Source organism: Macaca fascicularis, chromosome 7, assembly GCF_037993035.2.
Source record: "Macaca fascicularis isolate 582-1 chromosome 7, T2T-MFA8v1.1".
In the NCBI taxonomy this organism is placed as follows: Eukaryota; Metazoa; Chordata; class Mammalia; order Primates; family Cercopithecidae; genus Macaca; species Macaca fascicularis.
Window position 1 is genome coordinate 74,142,068 of NC_088381.1, and position 25,252 is coordinate 74,167,319.

At 41.4% G+C, this 25,252-nt stretch overlaps 3 protein-coding genes and 1 pseudogene across 9 annotated transcripts in view; 1 reads left to right on the top strand and 3 right to left on the bottom strand.

Moving 5' to 3' along the window:
* Positions 1-9,303, bottom strand: part of PLIN1 (perilipin 1) — a 30,952-nt gene extending 21,649 nt beyond the window's left edge. Inside the window, exon 1 of one of the 2 annotated variants that reach the window (XM_015453382.4) lies at positions 9,125-9,303. The gene's annotated coding sequence lies outside the window, so the exon portion shown is untranslated. Of the gene's footprint in view, positions 1-4,957; positions 5,038-9,124 lie in introns of those variants that run through there. The other variant, XM_065548420.2, reaches the window with a different exon arrangement.
* PEX11A (peroxisomal biogenesis factor 11 alpha) lies at positions 45-9,303 on the bottom strand. 3 transcript variants are annotated; one of them, XM_065548422.1, is made up of 3 exons: positions 9,125-9,303; positions 4,958-5,073; positions 45-2,360 (listed from the first exon to the last, which is right to left on the bottom strand). In XM_065548422.1, the coding sequence occupies exons 1-3, from the start codon at positions 9,178-9,180 to the stop codon at positions 1,882-1,884; spliced, it is 651 nt and encodes a 216-aa protein (XP_065404494.1). In that variant the 5' UTR covers positions 9,181-9,303; the 3' UTR covers positions 45-1,881. The 3 variants fall into 3 exon arrangements, with proteins under 3 accessions (XP_065404494.1, XP_005560542.3, XP_045251925.2); XM_005560485.4 differs by having other exon boundaries at positions 45-2,453; XM_045395990.2 differs by lacking the exon at positions 4,958-5,073 and having other exon boundaries at positions 45-2,453.
* Positions 6,385-6,915, bottom strand: LOC141407235 (large ribosomal subunit protein eL42-like; annotated as a pseudogene).
* A 55-nt stretch (positions 9,304-9,358) lies between the features above and the next one.
* Positions 9,359-25,252, top strand: part of WDR93 (WD repeat domain 93) — a 51,280-nt gene continuing 35,386 nt past the window's right edge. For 3 of the 4 annotated variants that reach the window (XR_012415378.1, XM_045395985.2, XM_073996707.1), the window contains exons 1-4: positions 9,359-9,405; positions 18,991-19,335; positions 20,524-20,716; positions 23,137-23,201. Coding sequence is in view for 2 of the 4 variants with exons in the window: in XM_045395985.2 (XP_045251920.2) it covers positions 19,030-19,335; positions 20,524-20,716; positions 23,137-23,201 (564 nt within the window). In the remaining 2 variants the exon portion in view is untranslated. Of the gene's footprint in view, positions 9,406-18,990; positions 19,336-19,606; positions 20,717-23,136; positions 23,202-25,252 lie in introns of those variants that run through there. The other variant, XM_073996708.1, reaches the window with a different exon arrangement.

A 25,252-nucleotide genomic window follows, 5' to 3' on the forward strand; every position in this document is an offset into this window, starting at 1 on the left:
TAACTCTTCTCTATTCCCAGAACATACTCACAGACACAAGTCAATTTTGTCTAGAAATTTATTGAACATAATTAATCTATTACAGTAGAGGATCTGGACAATAAAAATAGCTATTTAAGCTTTTAATTTGCCCTGACCTAGTAGCTTTCATGTCTCTTAAAATTTCCAAAATTTTATTTCTCAAATTCCATATCTTGATTGGTTAAACAGACAGCCAAGAATCTGAGTCTATTTTTTGAGAATCTCAATCACATTTCTGGGAAATATAACTTATTGAGTACGTATTTATTTTCTCATTTCCATTCAGATAAATGACACGGCTTTGCTGGGAGGGCTGACATCAGCCTCCTACCTGCTGGCATCCTATTTCCCTACCTCACCTCCCTCAAACTAAAGGATCTGTAACCACATATAAAGACCCACACCCAAGATGGGAGATAGGAACACGAGTCAATGTCATTGACTCAGCATTCCAGTGTCCTCTTCACTGGCTTCCTCCTGTGCTTTCCACCTCCCTCAATCACCCTGCAAATAAGATGTCTGATTTATCATAGAAAATTGTGACCCTGTTACATCTGGAGTATCATGAAATTTTTTTGACTAGATAAATTTTGATGAAAATTAATGTAGTATTGCCTAAATTGTTAGAAGGATTTAAATAAAACAATCTAGCTGATGAGTCTAAATACTGTTATAATTTTTTTTTTAAGACTCAAGGTCTTGCTCTATCACCCAGGCTGGAGTGTGGTGGAAGCTCACTGCAGCCTTGAACTCCTGGACTCAAGTGATCCTCCTGCTTCAGCCTCCAGAGTAACTGGGACTACAGGCATATGCCACCATGCCTGGCTAATTTTTTAACACTTTGTTGTAGAGATGGGGTCTCACTACATTGCCCAGGCTGGTCTTGAACTCCTGGCCTCAAGCAATCCTTCTGCTTCAGCCTCCCAAAGTGCTGGGATTATAGGTGTGAGCCACCACACTCCACCCAGTTTTAGTTTTTCTAGAAAAGAATATAAACCACTGGACAAGGAAGGTCCAAATTATGGGAGAGTAAGAGGCAAAAGACAGGATGCAGGAGGGGATCACATTTCTACTCAATTCTGAAGACAGTGGGAGAGCATGGAACAAACACTGGATTAGGAGTCAGAGGAATGAGGCTCTAGCCTTAGTTGTTTTTTGTCTCTCAGCTTCTTATCTGTCACAGGCTACATATAGGCACTCATTGTGACCCTCTGCCTATTTTTATAAGTCCCTCCTGTCTGCTTCTGATTTTTGCTTATTCACTGCACCCATAGACACAATTTATACCATGAAGGTGCCTGATGCTTTTCTGATTCTACTTCTGGACAGAGCAAGGACATGAGTATAGTGATGGTATAAGGGCCAACAAGTTGAGAGGCTGTCAGCCCAGCTCTCCTCCACCCTGCTACTGACATCAGAGCCTCTACTAGATCTGAGAGTGCCATGCACCAGACCTACTGTAATTATGTGAAACCAATGATCCATATAACCCTAAAGTTATTGTATATTAGTGTTAAATGATCAGTGTGATTGGGTCTTTTTAAATTTTTTCCTTTCAATTTTTATTCATTCAGCAAATACTAAGCTCCCACTATGCACATAAGAGATGTTCAATCAATGTTAGATGAAGGGAAAATATTCAGAAATTCACAAGTCACTCCAGCACTCCAAAAACATACAAGTCTTCATGTTCCTCCCTTCTCCATTCTTGGCCTCATCTCTGCCCACATCATAGGTTGTTAAATGCTCACATGAACAAGAACTTAAGCACAGTATGACATGGCCTTGACTTACACAAATTTCTATTCCACTAAGAGGCCATCTTTTAAAGTAGGTACTAGTTCCAAGCCTAAAAACACCCTAACGGGTCTTCAACTTCATCTGAGGATATGCCACAGTGATCATGCCGGCTATAGAGGACACAAGACCTCCAAGTCCAGTGATGCCAGGATTGGACTTATAGATCCCCAGCTGGTCCAAAGGGTTCAGGATATCACAAAGGTTCTTCACCGTGTCCAGAAGCAAGGGAGGATGCTGCTTCAGAGATCGGAATAAGAGAAGTAGAAAGGATTGGAGCCATTCTGTTTCCTCAGCAGCCACACTGTACCCAAGAGAATCCTGGGATGCTGATTTCTCTTTCTTTGCCCTGTCACGTGTAACTCGTTTCATCTGCAGGGAGATTTCATACAGATCCCTGACCAGGCTCAGCAGAAGAGAAAAGCAGTAGTGGTGGGCAGCCCTCGTTCGCCATTTCTCTTTGTTGATGCCAGAGGTGAGACCTACGCTCCTCACCCAGAGGATGGTGTCACAGATGAAATAAATCACACGGTTCAGGTTGGCTAATGTTAAGCATAAGCGAGGTACCAGGTCAGTGGCATGAATGCTCTGCTCAGTTGCCTGTATAGCATGTACCACATTGCCTAGTCTGAACCCTGCAAGTAGAACCCACAATAATGAACAGTTATTTCATTAGTACACAACGGGAAGATAGAATCCTGTATCCGGATGAGGAGCCAGCTTTTCGTTGTTTTTTGTTTTTTGTTGAGACAGGGTCTTGCTCTGTCACACAGGCTGGAGTGCAGTGGCACCATCATAGCTCACAGCAGCCTCAACCTCCTGGGCTCAAGCAATCCTCCCACCTCAGCCTCCCGAGTAGCTGGGATTATAGGCATGAGCCAATGTGCCCAGTTTAGCACTGGTGTTTTTAACAACTGATGGTCATTCAAGGCTCAGCCTTTGTTCAGAAAAAGAGAAAGATTTTACAGTACATTAAGGACACCTAAAATGATCTTGGAAGGCAAAAAAATACAGTGACTCTTTAAATTTACCTCCTTCATTGTAATGAACACCTTAATGTTGACTGACGGCATACTCCAGGCAAGGTCAATCATGAGTGTGGACAGTTACATCTGATTATTTACCAGCTACACTTCTTTAGAAGGAAGGTACTATGATAACATGAACTCTAGATGCAATACTCTCTTGGAGAGTTTGATGCCTTACATTTTATTTATTTTCCAGACAAAAGACTGTCTTTTTAAAAAACACTATTATCATTTTGCCATTTCTCTGGTCCAAACCCCTTTTGGCTACCTATTGTCAAGAAAATAAAGTAGAAATGGTAGAATTTAATGGATAGAACAATTACTAATATTGTCATAGAGCTCCTAGTTGAATTAAATCAACCATTGCAATGGCATGTCCTTATGTGAGCATGTAATTCAATTCATCAGGGATGCATCAATCAATAGGTACTTACTGAACACCTTCTGAGAAAGAGTTATAGTACTAAACGTCATGGAGGATGCAAAATAAGTACTTTTCCTTGAAGGACCATACCTTAGACTCAGGAGGCGCTCAGAAGTAGCTACCGTCAGAAAACTTATAATCTCAGAAGGGGCCGGGCGCGGTGGCTCATGCCTGTAATCCCAGCACTTTGGGAGGCCAACATGCATAGATCACCTGAGGTTAGGAGTTTGAGACCAGCCTGGTCAACATGGTGAAACCCTGTCTCTACTAAAAATAAAACAAACAAAACAAAAATTAGCCAGGCGTATTGGTGCACGCCTGTAGTCCCAGCTACTAGGGAGACTGAAGTGGGAGAATTGCTTGAACCCGGGAAGTGGAGGTTGCAGTGAGCCAAGATCACACCACTGCACTCCAACTCCAACCTGGGCAACAGAGTGAGACTCCATCTCAAAAAAAAAAAAAAAAAAAAAAAAAAAGACTGTTTGGTATTATGTTATCAAAAATAACATAAAATAGTAAAATAGTATATGTAATGACTGTTTAGTATGTAGATTCTGGGTTCCAGTTGTGGCTGTTGCACTAACTGGCTGAATGACCCTGGATAAGCCCCTTCTGGACTTAGATATTAGTGACCTCTAAAGGACCTTTCAGCTCCAACATTCTAAATAATCTAAACAGAATTTCTAATCTTGGCCTTCAGTGCCAGCCAGAAAAGCTCGCCCCACCCTTCCCATCCCTCTGCTTGACAATTTAAATCTTCTCTCTGTCAAACTAGTTTTGTAGTTTGACAATGATCCTCCCATACAATGGTTTGCTCAGAACAGTTCTGAGCCTTTACTAGAGGAGAATGCCCTTTGAAACTCTTCTTCCTTCTCTCTAGCCTCACCTCAAGTCCCACCTCCTCTAAAACACCTTTCTTTTCCTCTACCTCAGCCAACAAGTTTGGCACTAAATCTTATATATCATTATTTAAAGCACCTTACTTCTCCCATAAGGCTCAGGAATATACCTATATAACATAGGTGCTCAAAACCAACTGATCAATATGTGATGCTCTACATTCCATTCTAATGCCTCTGCTAACCTCCTATAGCAACATCTGATTTTCATCAAACAACAAAGAGTCAGAAAGGCAACTGCTATGAAAAGTACTGGATTTCCCAGTATGATGTATTATTAAAGTGATTAAATAAGCACAAAACATTGATTTCACTTTTTACCTTTAGCATGAAACCTACCTCACAAATGGTCTACAAAAATGTATCCACCTATATATACTCTAGCACTCCTCAAGAAAGGAAAAAGGCAGGTGGTCTAGGATATAACTATTCCACTCTTGTTTAGAACAAAGGGGCTCATAGGAGCAGAAGCTCATGTCACAGACTGCTAAAACATACTGTGATTCTAAGAACTAAAGGTGAACTAACATGTTGTCTGTCTCACTGGTTATGATTAAGCAGAAAGACAAGGTGTAGCACCAGATGTGAACATAACAGGGTGTTTATGAATGGTCTGCAGCAACACATTCAAACCTGTTGTACCATGAGGACAGTCTCACTGGTCAATTTCATCAATAAACTTGATTGACTAGAAATTAATGACCTAGAAATTACTCCACGAATTACAGGATCTGAGGCTGAGGATTCTAAACCAGGAGCCACTGTCCCTCAAGAAACAGGGTACTTACATTTACGACCAGTGCTCACACTGGACTCCAGTTTCTTGAGCTTCATTACCACCTTCTTTTTGCCAGCTTTAGGCTCTAACAAATATCTAAGCAACATGCATGTGTACTGAGTGGCTCTGAAATGCAAAAAAAAAAAAAAAAAAAAAAAATTGAGAAGAATGATTTACAAACCAAATAAAACTTAATTCATGAAGTAAGGGAAAGAGAAACACATGCCTACAGACAACATTTCCAAGACCATTTCTCATGTAGCAGCTCTTACAAAAGCAAAATTCTGCAACAGTCATTCCACAGGAGAGCCAAAGGGTAGAACATGTCATGGAAATTTAACACAAAGGTAATGAAAATGAACTCTGCAATGATGCAGCCAATGTGCGTCCAAAAGGCAAATGGCACAGAGAAATGGATATAGTCGAAGTGAGAAACTGCACAACATCTCCCTCATGTTAAGTCTACAAAGATCCATACTCCTTCTCTTCCCCAATGTAGATTTCTTTCTTTTTTTTTTTAGACCGAGTCTCGCTTTGTTGCCAGGCTGGAGTGCTGTGGTGTGATCTTGGCTCCACCACAACCTCTGCCTCCGGGGTTCAAGCGATTCTCCTGTCTCAGCCTCCCAAGGAGCTGGGATTACAGCTGTGCACCACCATGCCCAGCTAATTTTTGTATTTTTAGTAGAGATGGGGTTTCGCCATGCTGGCCAGGATGATCTTGATCTCCTGACCTCGTGATCTGCCCTCCTCAACCTCCCAAAGTGCTGGGATTACAGGCGTGAGCTACCTATAATCTGGCCTGATTTTCAAATTTCTAAAATGAACTTTTCTACCATGTACGTAATCTACCATCTATGTGACAGGACACAAACTCAAACCAGAACCAAATGAAAAGTCCACAGTTTAAAGATTGTTTAATTTTTTATAAACAAAAGAACCAAATACACATCAGTACATAAATTAGTATAAATATGTTTTCATAGTTGTCTTTCTAAACTCATTGGTATTTTATATAAAATACAGGTAGAACCCTGCTTAATAATACTATATATTTAATAAAGTGATTATTGTCATGCTTACAAATAACAATGGCTTACTAATATAAATGTATGAGAAATTTTACATCACATAGTCACACATCCAAATCCATTTGGCAATCTACTAATAAAGTAGGTGCCTGGTTCCTACTGTCTTGTAAGTGCATTTGAATCCCTTTATGCTATAAATATTATTCTCAATAAAAATGTGGTACATTTTCCATTTTCTAAAATAGTGAACTTGGTACTAGGAATGAAATAAAAAGAGAAGACTGGAATCATAAACAATCGCTTTCTCTTTTTAAGTGTGCTTCCTGGTTAGAGGGCTGGTCATGTCAATGACTCTGCCTTTCTGAGCTTTGGTCTAACAATAGGGATTAGGCCAACAGTAAGACATTACTTTTATTTATTTATTTTTGAAGTGAACATAAACTCAATATTTTATTGTCTTCATAATAAAACAAAAGAGGACACTTAGAACTGGATCTTCTCTTCTTATCTCCTCCCAATTCAAAATGCTGGCATCTTTTAATAGCCAGGACTCTTTTAGATCTTCACTGGGCTCAACACACTCAAGCTTTAGCAAAATCTTCTTGGTAGTTTTAGCCTTTTTCTGGAAAATCGGCTTAGTCTGCCCACCACAGCCACTCTGCTTCCTGTCATAATGCTGCTTTCCCTGGGCATACAGAGAATCCTTGCCCTTCTTGTACTATGTCACTTTGTGGGGTTGGTGCTTGCCACACTTCTTACAGTCCGACAGGTTTTAGGAACGTTCACCATGTTTGCGTGAGTATTACTGGCACAGAAAGCAAGGTATTATTTTATGAATGCCAGTGTGGTCATAAAGGTTATACAGATCATCAAGGAGGCTGGGAAATGAATGCTAGAGATCTCAGATCTTTTGGAATAAACATATCTTAAATTATTATTATTATTATTTTTCGAGACAGAGTCTTGCTCTGTTGCCCAGGCTGGAGGGTAGTAGTGCGTTCTTGGCTCACTGCAACCTCTGCCTCCCAGGTTCAAGCAATTCTCCTGCCTCAGCCTCCTGAGTAGCTGGGATTACAGGCATGCGCCATCACGCCCAGCTAATTTTTGTATTTTTAGTAGAGATGGGGTTTCACCATGTTGGCTAGGCTGGTCCCGAACTCCTGACCTCGTGATCTGCCTGCCTCAGGCTTCCAAAGTGCTGGGATTACAGGTGTGAGTCACTGCACCTGGCCTAAATGATGATGATGATGATGATGATGATGATGATGATGATGATTATTATTATTATTTAGATGGAGTCTTGCTCTGTCGCCCAGGCTGGAGTGCAGTGGCGCAATCTTGGCTCACTGCAAGCTTTGCCTCCCGGGCTCATGCCATTCTCCTGCCTCAGCCTCCCGAGTAGCTGGGACTACAGGCGCCCGCCACAACGCCTGGCTAATTTTTGTATTTTTAGTAGAGACGGGGTTTCACCATGTTAGCCAGGATGGTCTCGATCTCCTGACCTTGTGATCCACCCGCCTAAGCCTCCCAAAGTTCTGGGATTACAGCCGTGAGCCACTGCATCCGGCCTAAATGATTATTTTTTTAACCAACTTCCTTGATAAACCTTGCAGGGTACATTCTAGGTACACTGGAATTACAGGTTTCTATTTAATGAAATTTCTATTTAATGAAGCTTGTATATAAAGCAACCATTTAAAAAACCTATCAAACTAATGAGAAAGCCAGTATAGCTTGGTAGTTAAGTGGGCACTGGAGTCATTTGCGTGGACGTGAATCTCTCAGTTCTGCTGTGTGGTACTTATTAACCTCCTTCTGCTTGGTTTTCTCCATCTGAAATGGGGAGAATATTTAGAGTATCTACCTCATAGGGTTGTGATGAGGGTTAAATAAGTTCATAGTTGCAAAACACTGGGAACAATAGCTGGTATAAAGATGGCTTCCAAAAGCCTCATTATTGGGGCCATTCTAATTGATCTGTTTGTATCAGCACTTACACACCCAGAAGAGAATGAAGAGCTGTTAAATAAAACTGCAACTGTAACTATTTTTTAATCAAGCAAGAATCAAACAAATCTCTAAAACATCATGAACTAGTACTGTATTTATATTAAAGATACAATCTCTCAGTTCTTTTTGTTTCATATGGAACCGAAAGAAAAAGAGACACAATCTCTGTTTAATATTTTCAGTAGCACAGCATGAACCTTAGAGGTGCAGTTAGTTCTTTCTGAGCTTCTCTCCATTGTATTTCCCCCCCAGTCCAGTTGGTGTGGTCTCATCCCTGCTACATTTTGTTCTACAATTTACAAAACTATTCCACATGCAGTACCTCAACGATACAGACTGGGCAATAATGGAAGAGAACTTGTCTCTACTCAAACATTTCAAGAGGTATTTGAGCACGGGCCCGGTGGCTCACGCATGTAATCCCAGCACTTTGGGAAGCCGAGGTGCGCACATCACCTCAAGTCAGGAGTTGGAGACTAGCCTGGCCAGCATGGCAAAACCCCGTCTCTACTAAAAATACAAAAAGTAGTCGGGCGTGGTAGTGCACGCCAGTAATCCTAGCTACTCGGGAGACTGAAGCAGAAGAATCGCTTGAACCTGGGAGGAGGAGGTTGCAGTGAGCTGAGACCGTGCCACTGCACTCCAGCCTGGGCGACAGAGCGAGACTCCGTCTCACAAACAACAACAACAACAAGAACGAGAGATATTTGAAGCCACACCAAGTGGTTTGCTTTCCTGGCCACAAATAGTAACCCGAAGTTTCTCTTTAAAGGAAATCCCTCGGAAGAATGTTGAGTGGAGAGAACCCAATCTTTCTTTGCCCGGAGAGCAAAGTTAGGAGGGGAGGAGGATCTGTCAGCCGGTGTCACGTCATAGGCGGTCTCGAGGCGGCTAGGGTGCCAGGCACTGGGGCTTTCGTGCACTAGGCTAGGACCGGATGCGGGTGCGTTGGGCCCACCCACGTTGAATTTAGGGTGAGGAGGGGCTCGGATACCAAACTTCCCCCGTAGGAGCTGGCAACGTCCTTCCAGCTTCCATCTACTAGGCTATCACCTCCTTTTTCTCAGGTGCCGGGGAATAGGCACCGGAGCACCCAGTTAGGGCGAGAAAGGGGCGGAGGCCGCTGGCACCTGACTCACCTGAAGAGTCGGTCCCGGCCCTGGGTCTGGTTGGTGAAGCGGATGAAGGCGTCCATGGCTCCTAGCCCAAAGGCCACGAGTCGCACCGGGTTCAGGCGTGGGTCCTCTGGGGCCCGCCAGATCCCTAGGGAACGGTCAGTCCCAGGGTATCGGCTGAGAGGGAGGGGCTGAGTCTCTCCGCCCCAGAGGGGGCGGGCGCACATTTTGTAGAGCAACTTCGCTGACTTCCGGTTTGAGCCGGAAGTTGTGGCTACCAAGGCGACGCAACGCCGCCGGGCCAGGTGAGCAAAACTTTTGATCCTACCTTCGGGTGTCGCGGCTCCCCTCGAGTCCCAGGACTCCCCTTTACCTGTAGAGTCTCCTAGAGGAAAGTCTGAGGGCTTCCGTCTCCCCAGACTCGGGCATTTCCGGATGCCTCGCGCCTCCCCGCAGATCTCAGGTTCTCAGGAACGCGGGGTGAAATCCCGAACGGTCTCTCCAGCCTGAGAACTCTCCTGAGCTCTTGCTTGGGACAGTGGGGCCTAATCATTTCCCAGCGCCGTGTCTCTTTCCCTTGAGCTACACCAGCTCCATGTATGGTGAAGGAAGTGGTTAGGGCAGAGATAAGCCAATTCATATTGTGAACCTAGCATGAGAGCCGGATGAAGTGAGAGAATTTTCTGCTTGGATTATTGAACACTGAAAGAAGATTGTTACCTGAGGTAATCCCTAAAAGAGTCATTGTGAGCAAAGTGAAGCAAAAATAGATTGCAATAAAATTGCACCGCTGAACATTCGTTCTGTGCGGCTTGAAGAAATGGAGCCTCACCCACTGCGTGGCAGTAATTTTATAAAATGTACCCTCTATAACCACAAAATAAGGTCGGCGGGCGCGGTGGCTCACGCCTGTAATCCCAACACCACTTTGGGAACCGAGGTGGGTGGATCACCTGAGGTTAGGAGTTCCAGACCAGCCTGGCCAACAGGGTGAAACCCTGTCTCTACTAAAAATACAAAAAAAGTAGCCGGGCGTGGTGTCGGGCACCTGTAATCCCAGCTGCTCGGGAGACTGAGGCAGGAGAATCGCTGGAACCCAGGAGGCGGAGGTGGCAGTGAGCCGAGATTGCGCCACTGCTTTCCAGCCTCAAAAAAATAAAATAACGTCAACATTTTTGTAATCCTTATTCCCTTGGTCACGCCAGCTCATAACATTTGCAGGCCCTGGGTAAGAGTACAAATGGAGTCCAGCATACCGTATGTTTAAATATTTTAGTTATAAATCAAGTAATAAATTGTTAAGTAAAATATAGTCTGTTTTCCTACATTGACAAATAAACCCTCATAGTGATGTAGAAGGCCAGGTTCATTTTCAGAATTCTTAGACTCCTTAGAACACCTGGAAACACAGCTGGAATATGGCAATGTAGGGAGAAATGGCCCCCAGTCTTTTCCCACTTCCCTTTCTTTTCTGGTTTCTGGTGCCCACCTACATTCCCTGCCAGGGGCCTTGCATACCATCCTGATACTCCAAGCCACATCCAACTTTTGCCCAGACCCCTGCAAGCAGCCGTGCCTTGGCCACCTTTCAGATCAAGAAGTGCTCACAGTAGCAGCTGGGTCTGCCCTCGGGAGAAAGCTGAGAAAGGCTCATGCAGGCCATGGTGTCATTTGGGCAGTAAATTCCAGGGGTATTGGTACCCCAAACATGGTCTAGACTCCAAAAGAGGGAAACTAGGCTTTGGGTGAGCATATCTCCTTGGCCCCATGGGTTACTCATTTTTTGCAGAGGAAAGAGCCTGGAAGAGATCCAAAAGTTTTCTCTAAGTGCATGGCCCTGGTCAGGGAAATTCTGCAAGCAATAAGAATTTATTGAGTGCTGGCCATATACCAACCGCTGTGCTGAACTCTAGTCCTAGGGTAAAGGTTAATAAGGAACACAGTAAACTGATAAGTACAATACAGAGATATGTTAGATGACAGAGGTGAGCACAGGGTGCTTCTAAACACAGATTTATGTAATCTGTTTTTTGTTTTTGTTTTTGAGATAGAATTTGGCTCTTATTGCCAGGGCTGGAGTGCAATGGCACAATCTCAGCTCACTGCACCTTTTGCCTCCTGGGTTCAAGCGATTCTCCTGCCTCAGCCTCCTGAGCTAGGATTACAGGCATGCACCACCACGCTCGGCTGATTTTTTATATTTTTAGTAGAGATGGTGTTTCACCGTCAGGCTGGTCTGGAACTCCTGACCTCAGGTGATCCACCTACCTCGAGCTCCCAAAGTGCTGGGATTACAGGTGTGAGCCACCGTGCCCGGCCTCATCTGTTTTTTATACCTACAATTCTGCTTTTTTCACAATATCATATAAAGTGAATCATATAGTATGTAGCATTTTCTTTTCTTTCCTGATTTTACTTAGCATAATGCATTTGAGATTATGTTGTACACATCAGTAGTTTGTAATTTTTTATTCCACAATGTGAATGTATTATAATTCATTATCCATTCACCCACTGAAGTATATTTGTGTTGTCTCTAATTTGAATCAATTATAAATAAAGCTGCTATAAATATTTAAGTACAGATTTTGATGTGAAACATAAGTTTTAATTTTCCTAGTGTAATATGCAGGAATGTGATTGCTGAAACATATGGTATGTTTAACTTTGCAAGAAACTACCAAACTGTTTTTCAAAGTGGCTATACTATTTTTTATTACCACTGACAATGTGTGAGAGCTTATCTGTTTGCCTATTGATGAACATTGGGTTGTTTCCACTTTGGGGCTCCTACAAATAAAGTTGTAATGACTGTTCGTGTACAAGTCTTTGTATGGACATATGTTTTCAGTTCCCTTCTACCACTCTTAAGAGTGGAATGACTGGATGTGATGGTAGGTGTGTGTTTAACTGTCCTGCAGTGAACAGGCCTATGCAAACCTACCCTCAAAAGTCTGAGAAAGCTGAGAGGCCAAAGCAAGAGGCTGACATACCCAGTTTCTCAGAAACAAACATTTAATAGGGACTTACAAACAGAAGCCATGTCTGTGTCTCAGGAAGCAAGACAAGATGGTGGATCCCTGCCATTATCCACCAGACCCTGGGTTTCTGTACTATAGAGAAAGGTGCCTCAGAAGGAACGTGTAAGATAATTGCTTAAGGGCAGAATTTATGGCAAGGATGATAACATCAAGGTTGTTTTGACCTAAGGGCAATATTTACAGTAAGTGGTGCTCTTACACAAGGAATGAGCCCAACTGGAAATCTTAGAGGTTTTTCTGGAACTGGGGATAATCAGAAGTTAACATGGAGGATTAGCATCCAAGATGGAGTTGCTCTGGCCTCCACATTAGCATTTTAAGAAATTGCCAAACTGTTTCCAAACCAGTTGTACTATTTTGGATTCCCAACAGTGTGTATGAGCATTCTTATTGTACATCTTCAACAACACTTGTATGGTCTATCTTTTTAGGAGTTTTAATATATATGTAGTGGTATCTCATGATTTTAATTTGCATTTCACAAATGACTAATGATGCTGAACATCTTTTTATGAGTCTGTCTGCCATCTGTATATCTTCTTTGGTTAAGTATCTGTACAAATCTTTTGCACATATTTAAAATTTGGGTTATTTCTTTTTTTTTTTTGAGACGGAGTCTCGCTCTGTCTCCCAGGCTGGCATGCAGTGACACTATCTCGGCTCACTGCAAGCTCCACCTCCCGGGTTCACACCATTCTCCTGCCTCAGCCTCCCAAGTAGCTGGGACTACAGGTGCCCACCACCACGCCCAGCTAATTTGTATTTTTAGTAGAGACGGGGTTTCACCGTGTTAGCTAGGATGGTCTCAATCTCCTGACCTCGTGATCTGCCTGCCTTGGCCTCCCAAAGTGCTGGGATTACAGGCGTGAGCTACCATGCCCGGCCAGGTTATTTCTTTTTGAGGGTTTTGAGAGTTTTAAAAATACTCTACACGCAAGTAGTTTATTAGATAAGTGACTTGCACATATATTTTCTCCCAGTCTGAGGATTACCTTTTATTCTCTTAACAGTGTGTTTTGAAGAAATACAAGTTTATTTTCGAAAAGGTTTAAATGACCAGTTTGTTTTTTTAGGTTATACTTTAATGTCATGTCTGGGAAATCTTTGTCTAAGTGAAGATTGCCAATGTTTTCTTCTAGAAGTTTTATAGTTTTCAGTTTTACATTTAGGTGTATGATTTTACTTTGAGTTAATGGTGCAAGGTATGGTGCAAAGTATGGATCAGCATTCATTTTTTTCCTATATAGATATCTAATTGCTCCAGCATTATTTGTTGAAAAGAATATCCTTTTTCCACTGAATTGTCTTTGTGCCCATGTCAAAAATAAGTTCTCCATATATGTTTGCATCTAATTTAGGACTCCCTATTTGGTTTCATTGATCTATTTGTTTATTTTGATACCAATTCCACACTGTCTTGAATATTGTGGCTTTGTGATAAGTCTTGAAATTAGGTAGTGTTAGTCCTCCAATTATGAGTTGTAAAATTAGCTTCTTAATTTCTGGAAAAGAAAAAGCCACCTGGGATTATCATAGGGATTGTGTTGAATTTGTACATGAATTTGAAAAGAATTGACATTTTAACAAAATTGAGTCTTCCAATTCATAAATAAGGTATCACACTCTCCATTTATTTAGGTTGTCTTTAATTTCTGTCAGCAATATTTTGTGGTTTTCAGTATATGGGTGGGTGTTTTTTAGAGAAGGAGTTTCGCTGTATTGCCCAAACTAGAGTGCAGCAACATGATCATAGCTCACTGCAACCTTGAACTCCTGGACTCAAAGCAATCCTCCCACCCACCGCTGCCTGCTGAGTTGCTAGAATTACAGGTGCAAACCACCTTGCCTAGCCCAGTTACAGGTTTTATATATCTTTTGTCAGATTTATCCCTAAGTATTTCATGTTTTTGATATTGTCGTAAATAGTATTTTTATTTCAGTGTTTGGTTTGTTGTTGCCAGTACATGGAAATACAATCAGTTTTTGTATATTGAACTTGTATCCTACAACCTTGCTTTCCTCATTTATTATTTCTAGAAAATGTTTTTGTAGATTTCATCAGATGTCCTATATAAGCATATAATCTGGAGATAAGGCAGCTTTACATTTTTCTTTCCACTGATGAAATAGTTCCATAACTCCCAAAAAACTCGCTCATGCTGTCCATTTTTTTTTTTTTTTTTTTTTTTTTTTTGAGACAGAGCCTCACTCCATCACCCAGACTAGAGTGCAATGGCACAATCTCAGCTCACTGCAACCTTTGCCTCCCAGGTTCAAGCAATTCTTGTGCCTCAGCCTCCTGAGTAGCTGGAATTACAGGCACACACCACCACACCCAGCTTATTTTTGTATTTTTAGTAGAGGTGGGGTTCACCATGTTGCCCAGGCTGGTCTTGAACTCCTGACCTCAAGTGTTCCACCCGCCTCGGCCCCCCAAAGTGTTCAGATTACAGACATGAGCCATCACGCCCAGCCATGCTGTCCTTTTTGAATAACACCCTTCCCTGCTTATAGCTTGTGACAAACACTGATCTGTTCCCCATTACTCAGTTTGCATTTTTGAGAATGCTGTATAAATGGAATTACACTACATATAAATTTTGAGACTGGTTTATTTCACTCATCATAATGTCTTTGAGATTCATCCATATTGTTGTGTGGATTAATAGTTTTTTGCTTTTTATTACTGATATGGATATACCACAGTTTGTTTATCCATTGATAAACCTGTTGAAGGACATTTGGATTGTTTATCATTTTTGACAATTATAAAGTAGAGCTGCCATAAACATTTGTGTAGAGGTTTTTGTGTGAACTTACATTGGTGGTGGCGGTTGTTGTCGTTGTTGTTGTTTTTGTTTGAGACAGGGCCTCGCTCTGTCACGCAGGCTGGAGTACAGTGGTGTGATCATGGCTCACTGCAGCTTTGACCTCCCTAGCTAAAGCAATCCTCCCACCTCAGCCTCCCAAGTAACTAGGACTATAGGTGCACATCACCACACCCAGCTAATTGACACCTTTATAATTTTTTTTTTTTTTTTTTTTTTGATACAGAGTCTCGCTCTGTCACCCAGGCTGGAGTGCAGTGACGCAATCTCGGCTCACTGCAAGCTCCACCTCCCGGGTTCACGCCGTTCTCCTGCCTCAGCCTCCCAAGTAGCTGGGACTACAGGCGCCTGCCACCACGCCCAGCTAATTTTTTTTTTTGTAATTTTAGTAGAGATGGGGTGTCACCATGTTAGCCAGGATGGTCTCGATCTCCTGACCTTGTGATCCACCCGCCTCGGCCTCCCAAAGTGCTGGGATTACAGGCGTGAACCACCACACCCGGCCCACCTTTATCATTATTAAATGAACTTCTTTATCGCAGGTATTATTCTTTGCTCTGAAATATACTGTGTCTGATATTAATGTAGTCACTCCAGCTTTCTTCTGACTAGTGTTAGCATAGTATACCTTTGTTCACCCTCTCAGTTTTGGCCTACTTGTGTCTTAATATTTAAGTGGGGTTTTTGTACACAGCATATATTGAGTCTTATCTATTCTGACAACTTCTATCATTTGATTGGAGTGTTTACATTTGATGTGATTATTGATATGGTTAGGTTTTGCTATTTACTTTCTCTTTGTCCCATCTGTTCCTTGTTTCCTTTTTCCTCTTTTTTGCTTTTTTAAATTAAGTATTTAAATTGAGTATTTTTGTGTGTTTTATCGCTTTTGTTGGCTATAACTCTTTATTTCCTTAGTGGTTAATTTAGGGTTTAGAGTATGCATCTTTAACCTAGCATAGCCTACCTTCAAGTGATATTAGTATACTTCCATTTCTCCACTCCTAGCCCTTGTATTATTATTGTCATACATTTTTCTTTACATATGTTATTAATCCTACACTACATTTTTATTTTTTGTTTAAGCATTTTAAATGTCTTTTAAAGATATTTAAATAATAAGAAAAATCTTTTAATTTACCTAATGCATCCAGTGTTTTTCACTTCTTTATGTAAATTTCTATTTCCACCTGATACCATTTTCTTTTATTTATTTAATTAATTAATTTGAAACAGGATCTCTGTCACCCAAGCTGGAGTGCAGTGACACTATCATGGCTCACTGCAGCCTTAACCTCTTGGGCTCAAGTGATCCTCCAAGCACATGCCACCATGCCTGGCTCATTAAAAAATTTTTTTTCTCCCTTTGTTGCCCAGGATGGTCTTGAACTTCAGGGCTCAAGTGATCCTCCCACTTCAGCCTCCCAAAGTTCTGGGATTATAGGCGGGAGTTACTATACCCTGTTCCTTTTCCTTTAGCCTAAAAGCCTTTCTTTTACATTATTTATTTTAATGCTAGTTTGTTGATGATTAATTCTTTTAATTTTTGTATGTCTAAAAAGGCTTTATTTCACTTTAATTTTCTGAAAAATATGTTTTCTGGATATAGAATACCAGAGTGACAAGTTTTTTTCTTTCAGTACTTTCAGATGTTGCTTCACTGTTTCTCACTTGCATGGTTTCCTTCAATAAGTCTGCTGTTATTTTTTACTTTGTTCCTTGGTACATGGCATGTCTTTCTTCTTCTGGCTGCTTTCAAATTTTGTCTTTATCCATAATTTTTATATAGTTTTTCTTCTCAAATCTGTGGGTTTATAGTTTTAATCAAATTTAGAAAATTTTTGTCCATTATTTCTACAATTTTTTTTTTTTTTTTCTGTTTCTTCCCTCTTTTGGGGATTTCAGTCATGCTTGTATTAGGCCACTTCAAATGACCTCACACCTCAGTTCTTCTCTTTTTTCAGTCTTTTTTCTTCTTTTGTTTCATTTTGTTTCTATTGCCGTGTCTTCAAGTTTGTTTCTATTTTGTTTCTATTGCCGTGTCTTCAAGTTTTCTTCTGCCCATCTAATTTGTTTTCCTCTGAAATCTTCATGTTAATCTAATCTGATGTATTTTTCATCTCAGACCTTACAGCTGTGTCTCTAAAAGCTCATACAGATATAGATATAACAGTTATAACTTTATAACTTTGTGGCAAAAGTTGTAACTGTTTTGTCTCCTAATTCTAATGCCTATATTGACTCTGGTTCAGCTTTAGTTGATCAATTTTTCTCTTTATTATGGCTTATATTTTCTTGCTTTTCTATAGCTCAAGTAATTTCTTTATTGGATCCTAGACATTGCGAATTTTACTCCATTGAATGATGGATATTTTTATATTCCTCTAAATATTCTTGAACTTTGTTCTGGGATGCAGAATGTTACTTAGACATAGTTTGATTATCTAACTTCTAAGATTTGATGGGTGATAACAGAGGAGCATTTATTCTAGGGCTAATTTTTCCCACTACCAAGGCAAGATTTTTCGGAATACTCTACATAATCCCTGTGAATTATGAGGCTTTCCAGTCTTGCTGGTGGAAATAGGCATTATTCTTGGCCCTTTGTGAGCTCAGCTTACTCTCCCCACTAATTAATTCAGTGGTTCTTTCCCCAGTGTCAGCTAGTGTCTTCATACTCACACATTGAAAGCATCACAAATGTACTCCAGCCAGTAAGCAAAGATGACGATGGCAGCGGGGTTTTTACAAGACTTCATGACCGTAGGCACTCATACAGTCCAAGACCCTACTCCACTATATATTAAGCACCTTAAAATGTATCCCATGTTCTATATTAAATATTTTTTTAAAAACTGTGACATATGAAAGGCTTTTTATATTGTACAATTTTGAGGTTTTTTTTTTTTTTTGAGATGGGGTCTCACTCTGTTATCTAGGGTAGAATGCAGTGGCACAATCTTAGCTCACTGCAACCTCAAACTCCTGGGCTCAAGAGGTTCTCCCACCCCACTCTCCCAAGTAGCTGCAGATGCATACCACCATGCCCAGCCAATTTTTAAATTGTTTGTATAGATGGGATCTTGCTATGTTTCCCAAGCTAGTCTCCAACTCCTAGCCTCAAGCAATCCTCCCACCTTGGCCTCCTGAAGTGCTGGGATTTTGGGCATGAACCACCCCACAGGCCCTACAATTTTGAATTTTCTGAAGTAAAGATTACTCGTTCTCTTCTTGTAGACATGAACTTTATTTGTATACATATACAGACTTTCATATATTTATAAGTTGATATATACATATCTATGTGTGTGTATACACACACACACAGAGTGGAGATAATACACTGTAAATGTTTTTGTAAATATTTAATTATCATCCACAGGAGCAATAAGTATTTCATTCCCCAAATCTGTGGCGCAGATAGAAGTGGAATTTTATGGGTCTTATTTTGGTCAATTCTTTTTTTAATGTCTCAAACATTTCTGGAGGATCTTGAAAAATCTCATGGGCCCTGAGCACTGTGTCTGCAGAACTCCTGGGCAGCAGTAGTGGGAAAGGAGAAAAGGGAACAAATCAGTCGGGATTGGGAGTGCTTGAACTGCATCTGATTGGGGGTGAAGGAAAGAAAGGGAGGAGAGTTGTGGCTCACTGCCCACCTGGCTTGGGCACAGCCATCTGTAGAGAGAAAGGAATGAGGAGAAAGCATAAGTTGTAGGAGAGAGAGTGAATTGTATTTGGGACAGAAAGACATCCTCCCTCCTATCAACAAGGGTATCAAATTCCTCTTTCCTTCTTAGTACACATCATCTAGGGTTGGCCTGGAAAATACCGCCTCCTCTAATGTCCTTACTAATATGAAGAGCATATCCTAATAATGTGGTAATAGTCCTCTGGTAATTAAGGAAAATGCCAGTCTGTGGAATAAACAGTCCCTATTGGCTATTGTGCTAGAAAAGGGTGGTGTGCTATCTTCTCATTGTTTCCTTTTTTCCAGAATTCCTTTGTTTACTTCTCTTATCAGCTTTTCAGAGTTTCGTAGAGATTCCCAGTGCCACCTTCTATGATGTCATTCCCCAGAGGAAGTCAGACCCAGAAGATAAGGCACCCCATTGGTACACGAAAGGGACCATTGGAGGTGCCACCCCCAACAGAGAAGGACTGGCCTAAAGACGATGAAGAGGATAATGTCCTTGTGGATCCAGATGAGGAGCTGGATTTCTTGCCTCAGCCTTATCGTATGATCAACAAACTGGTGAACCTTCTGTTTGACCAGTCTTGGGAAATTATTGAAGAAAGGAACGCACTGAGGGAAACTGAGAGCAGCCAGATCCAGCCCACTGTCTTCCCTCCACTTGGAGAAATCCAGGTATGGAGTAAGCAGTTGACCAGGAGTCCCTGTTTCTCAGTTGAGTGTTAATAAATGAAAGCCCCTGATCCAGGAAGGAATTCCTACCAGAAAGCTGCATTCAGTAAGTCAGTGCATGTCTGAAAGATTAGAAGCATGCTGATGTTGATTAAAATGATCTGGTAATTGCCTGGGGAAATATGGGGCATTCTGGTTAATTGAATATGATCCTTTTATATTCAGTGGTTGTTACTGAAAAAGCTTCTTTTTTTTTTTTTTCTCTGTCCCCCAGGCTGGAGTGCAGTGGCCGGATCTCAGCTCACTGCAAGCTCCGCCTCCCGGGTTTACGCCACTCTCCTGCCTCAGCCTCCCGAGTAGCTGGGACTACAGGCGCCCGCCACCTCGCCCGGCTAGTTTTTTGTATTTTTTAGTAGAGACAGGGTTTCACCGTGTTAGCCAGGATGGTCTCGATCTCCTGACCTCGTGATCCGCCCGTCTTGACCTCCCAAAGTGCTGGGATTACAGGCTTGAGCCACCGCACCCAGCGGAAAAATCTTCTTAATGTATTCATCTACTCTCTTGCTAGATGGCTAAGGATCTGCCAGTGCCTTGGCTACCGTTCTTCCCACAGTGCACTAGCTGAATAAAGTACAGGGCCTGTGGTCATGCCTAGTGTTGTGAATATGCATTTATTCTCAACTCCCTTGTTTTCTCTGTTCTCTTTGCCCTAACAGTGAAATACTATGAATTTCTTGATGTTTAGGCAAGAGTTTTAGATGAGCACTATGTTTGGGAATATTGTTTTTTGGGGTTTTTTTTTGAGACAGTTTCCCTCTTGTTGCCCAGGCTGGAGTGCAATGGCATGATCTCGGCTCACTGTAACCTCCACCTCCCAGGTTCAAGCATTCTCCTACCTCAGCCTCCTAAGTAGCTGGGATTACAGGGATATGCCACCATACCCGGATAATTTTTGTATTTTTAGTAGAGATGGGGTTTCACCATGTTGGCCAGGCTGGTCTCAAACTCTTGACCTCATGTGATCTGCCCACCTTGGCCTCCGAAAGTTCTGGGATTACAGGCTTGAGCCACCACGCCCTGCCAGGAAATGTTATTATTATCTAGGAAGGGCCCCTGACTGTCTCTGAAAGCTAACTCCTATTGTTTGAAGATAGTGACAACTGAAAATAATATTTTTCCTTGTTTTCCCAGCTCAACAAAATGCCAAACTGTATGGCTGTTTCCCAAGACTATGTGTTTATTGGAGGAGCCAAAGGATTTGCAATTTATAATATCTACAATGCTAAACAAATATATGCATGGGAGAAGCTTAAGGTTGATGTCACTTCCATCTGGGCCACAGATTTGGGGAATGAAATACTTATTGCTCCTGTGGATGAAATGGGTATTGTTCTTCATCTTTCTTTTTAGCCTAATTTACAGGTACCTGTAGACTGTTCTCAGTTTAATCTCCTTTCGAGGTATGCGTGGGGCCAGGCATGGAGACTTCTCCCTGGTCATGTAATAGTAACTATACGTACAGAACAGGTATGGTGGGTCAGGTACTGTTCTACCATTCCACATGTGCTAGCCCATTTAATCCTCACGGCAGCCCTAGAGGGGAAGTACAATTTTTTATCCCTGTTCAGAAGAGGCAGCTGACTTAATGGAAGTTAAATAACTTACTTGAGGTAACATGGAAAGTCAGGCTTCAAACCAGGCAGTATGGCCCTGGAGTCCACACCCTTCCAGCACTCAGCAGTCCTCTCATACAAACCAGAGCTTGCTCTTTTTCCTTCAGCCTGAGGATGAACCAGGCCTCCATGGGGAGTATGGTATGGAAAACTGTAGACAGTATCCTAGATAGGTGAGCTGTTACTCTTGGTTGCCCCCCAAAAGCTAGGCTCCCTCTAGCCTGTCCTTATGTTTGGGTGAAACAGACTGTTACCTGTGGATATGAGGAGCTTTCCTGCTTTGTGGAGGATGAGAAGGCAGATGTCAGCATTGGAAGTGAGTGAGGAGGCTGTGTCATATTGTGGCAGACAGAGTGGAAAGTGTCTGCTCACTTGGAGATCATCTGTGAAGGCATGCATCTCTCTAGACATCAGGCTCTGCTCAACCAGCACAGGCACACTGAAGAACTTTCTGCAGGGGAGTGACCTAACCAGACTGGCATTTAAGAAGGGCACTCTGGCAGGAGTTTGAAAAAGGCAAAATGAGAGGCAGAAAAACTATTGCAGTCATTGAGGAGAGAAAATTCTGAACAGTGGAACTAAGGCAGGGGCTGTTAAAATGAAAAGGAAGGCCAGGTGCAGTGGCTCATGCCTGTAATCCCAGCATTTTTGGAAGCCTAGGCATGTGGATCACTTGTGGTCAGGAGTTTGACACCAGCCTGGCCAACATGGTGAAACCTTGTCTCTACTAAAAATACAAAAAAAAAAAAAAAAAATTAGCCAGGCATGGTGGTGGGCGCCTGTAATCCCAGCTACTCGGGAGGCTGAGGCAGGAGAATTGCTTGAACTCAGGAGGCAGAGGTTCCAGTGAGCTGAGATTGCACCATTGCACTCCAGCAATGGTGACAAAATGAGACTCCAGCTCCAAAAAAACAAAAAGAAAAAGTGTACTGTGGTTATGTAAGATGTTAACATTAAGGGAAACAAGACAAGGGATACAAAGAAACTCTACTATTTTTGCAACTTTTTATAAGTTTAAAATTAGTTCAAAATAAAAAGCTTAAAAAATGAAAGGAATATTTAATGGAGAAACTTAGGGAATGATGGAATATGCATATGGGTCAAGTAGTGGGAAAGTGTGCTGGGGGGCAGTGAAGAAGAATGCCTCCCCCTTTGTGCCTTAGATAACTGGGTGGATTATGATGCCATTTCTTGATAACAGTTATGGGAAAATAAGATTTCAGGGTTCTGTGAGTTGAAGAATTCCATTTGAACATGTGCAGACTTGAGGCATCTAGGGATATATCTCTGTGGGAATGTTGATACTCAGAAGGAGTTTGATGTAAAGATAGGATCACACATTTATCACACTATATTATACTAGTTGATTTCAAGTCTGTGTAGCCCTCAATATGATGAATCTGAAGGTAGACTGTCTTGGTGTCCCTAGCACATTTGTTAGCATGAATCCGATATCCCATGAATCTGTATTGGGTTGAGTTAGACGTTCACCTACAGTGGGCCAGATGCCTTTACAAGGTTATATTATAGTGTAGAAAGGCAAGTCATAAGTATGTGGGAGGCACCTCAAGAAAGAAGTAAGAAGTCATGATGGGTGGTGTTTGTATACTGGAGCCATTAGGTTAAATGGGAATTAGATTAACATATTTACTTACTAATTCAACAAAATTAACTGCATGAGGAGCTTGTTGGGATTGAGAGGCAAGACACATCCAACAGTGAGCTATGATCCTTTCCCTCAAAGAATCCATGAATTCTCAAGCGGAATACAGTACATTTGCAGCAAACAGTTGGATAATGGTGTGAAGCAGTAAGGGATGGTATGCTCAGACAGATAGGAGTCAACAAGTGGATGGATGTAGCCCATGTCTTACAGGAGATGTCTGGGAGATGCTGGTGGAGTTGGGGTAGGTGGAGAGGACCCAGGAAGGAAAACAACCTGAACATTTCAAGTGAGGGGTGGAGGAAGACAGGGAGACCAAGAGCAGCATAGGCAGTGGAGGGGCTGGGAAGGAGGCCTAAGAATGAGCGAGCTCATCATGTTAAGTTCACAAAGTCAAATATAAAAAATTCCAGTTCCTCTTCAGCTCAATTGTCTGTCTTACATTCTCACTTATTTTTTCTGTTTCAGGTGTCATTAGACTCTTTTATTTTTATAAGGAAGGTCTTTACCTAGTCAAAGCCATCAATGAAGTGGTGAGTTCCTATTCTTTCACCATTAGCTGGGCCAAAAGCTGTAGCAAATTAAGTTTACTTTTAATATGGAAGCAATGATAGCTGGCCTAGATTAGAAAGAAATAGAGACTTCCTTGGCCAGAGAGCCTCCTCCAAAATATCCAATTAAAAGATCCCCCACCATCAAAGGGTGCATGCTGAATTCCTTGGATTTAGTTACCCTGTTGTCAAGAAAAGAAAATTAACAAAGGAACTCCAGATTTTTCTTTTGAGAATCAGACCAACATATCTAATAAGTACTTAAAAGTCCCTAAATGTCCTAGGCTGTTTCACATTCCCCATCCCTTGCCCATGCTGTTCCTTCTGCTTCAAATGCTCTCCTCATCTCCCTGCCTGCCTTTTCTCCCCACCAAAATTTCCCCCATTCTTCAAGACCAGCTCAAATACCTCCTCTAAGATACTTTCCCTTATATACCCAAGAGGAGCTGATCTCTTTCTGCTTTGTGCCACTGACAAAGAGAACACAATTTCTACCACAGTGTTTCCCACACCCTCTACCCTAATTTGTTCATACGACTGCTTCTTCTGAGGGAAGAGGACCTGTGTTATTTACCTTTTGAATCCCCTTTTCCCAGATCATTGCCTACAATACTGTAAGTTTTCAGAAATTATTTTTTAAATCAGTGAATTCCCAAAAGAGAGGGTGTTGCTCAGAGTATGTTTTTTTTTTCTTAAATAGAGACAGACTCTTGCCATGTTGTTGCCCAGCCTGGTCATGAACTCCTAGCCTCAGGTGATCCTCCTGCCTCAGCCTCCCAAAGTACTGGGATTACAGGTGTGAGTCATAGTAGACTTTTTATTATAATTTGTCTTCTAAGAAATACTATTGATGGGCACCAAGGCAATTCAGTGGGGGCCAAAAGAAAGTATTTTCAGCAAATAATGCTAAAACACTGGAAAAGCAAATATGGAAAAATGAACTTCAACTCTGCTTCACACTATACATAAAAATTAATTTGATAGGGATTTTAGATCTAAATGTAAAGGCTAAAAACATTTCTTCTTGAAAAAAAAAAAAACACACACACACAGAGGAATTTTTTTTTTTGCCACCTTGGGGCAGGCAGAGATTTCTTAGGACCATGAAAAGCACTAATCATAAAATAAAACATTAATATTGGACTTCATTCCTCACACCATATACAAAAAGTAACTCAAAATGGATCATATACCTGTATGTAAAACCTAAAACTATAAAACTTCTAGACTGAAACATACGAAGAAAGTGATCCTGGGTTAGGTAAATATATTTTAGCCACAATACCAAAAGCATGATCCATAAAAGAAAAGGTAAACTGGACTTTATCAAAATTTAAAACTTCTGTAAAAGATATTGTTAACAGAATGAAAATACAACCCATAGACTGGGAGAATTCATTGAAAATGACATATATGATAAGGGACTTGTAACTGGACTATATAAAGAACTCTCAAAACAAGGAAACGATGTAACTTTTTTTTTAATGGACAAAGGATTTGAAAATAATTCACCAAAGAAGATATATGGAAGGCAAATAAGATGCTCAAAATCATTAGTCATTAGGGAGGTGGAAATTAAAATCACAATGAGATATAATTACACATGTATTAGAATCCTCAAATTAAAAACACTCACCAAAAATAGGTCAGGCACGTTGGCTCATGCCTTTAATCCTAGCACTTTGGGAGGCAGGCAGGTGGATCACTTAAGGTCAGGAGTTTGAGACCACCCTAGCCAACATGGTGAAACCCCATCTCTACTAAAAATACAAAACTTAGTTGAGCATGGTGGCAGGCATCTACATCCCAGCTCAGGAGGCTGAGACACGAGAATCATTTGAACCCGGGAGGCAGAGGTTGAAGTGAGCTGAGATTGCGCCGCTACACTCCAGCCTGGGTGACAGAGCAAGTCTGTTTCAAAACACATAGACACACACACACACAAATAAAAAAAATAATAAAAAATAAAAATAAAAAAAGGAAAATAAAAAATAAATAAAAACACTCACCATACCAAGTGTTGGCAAAGATAT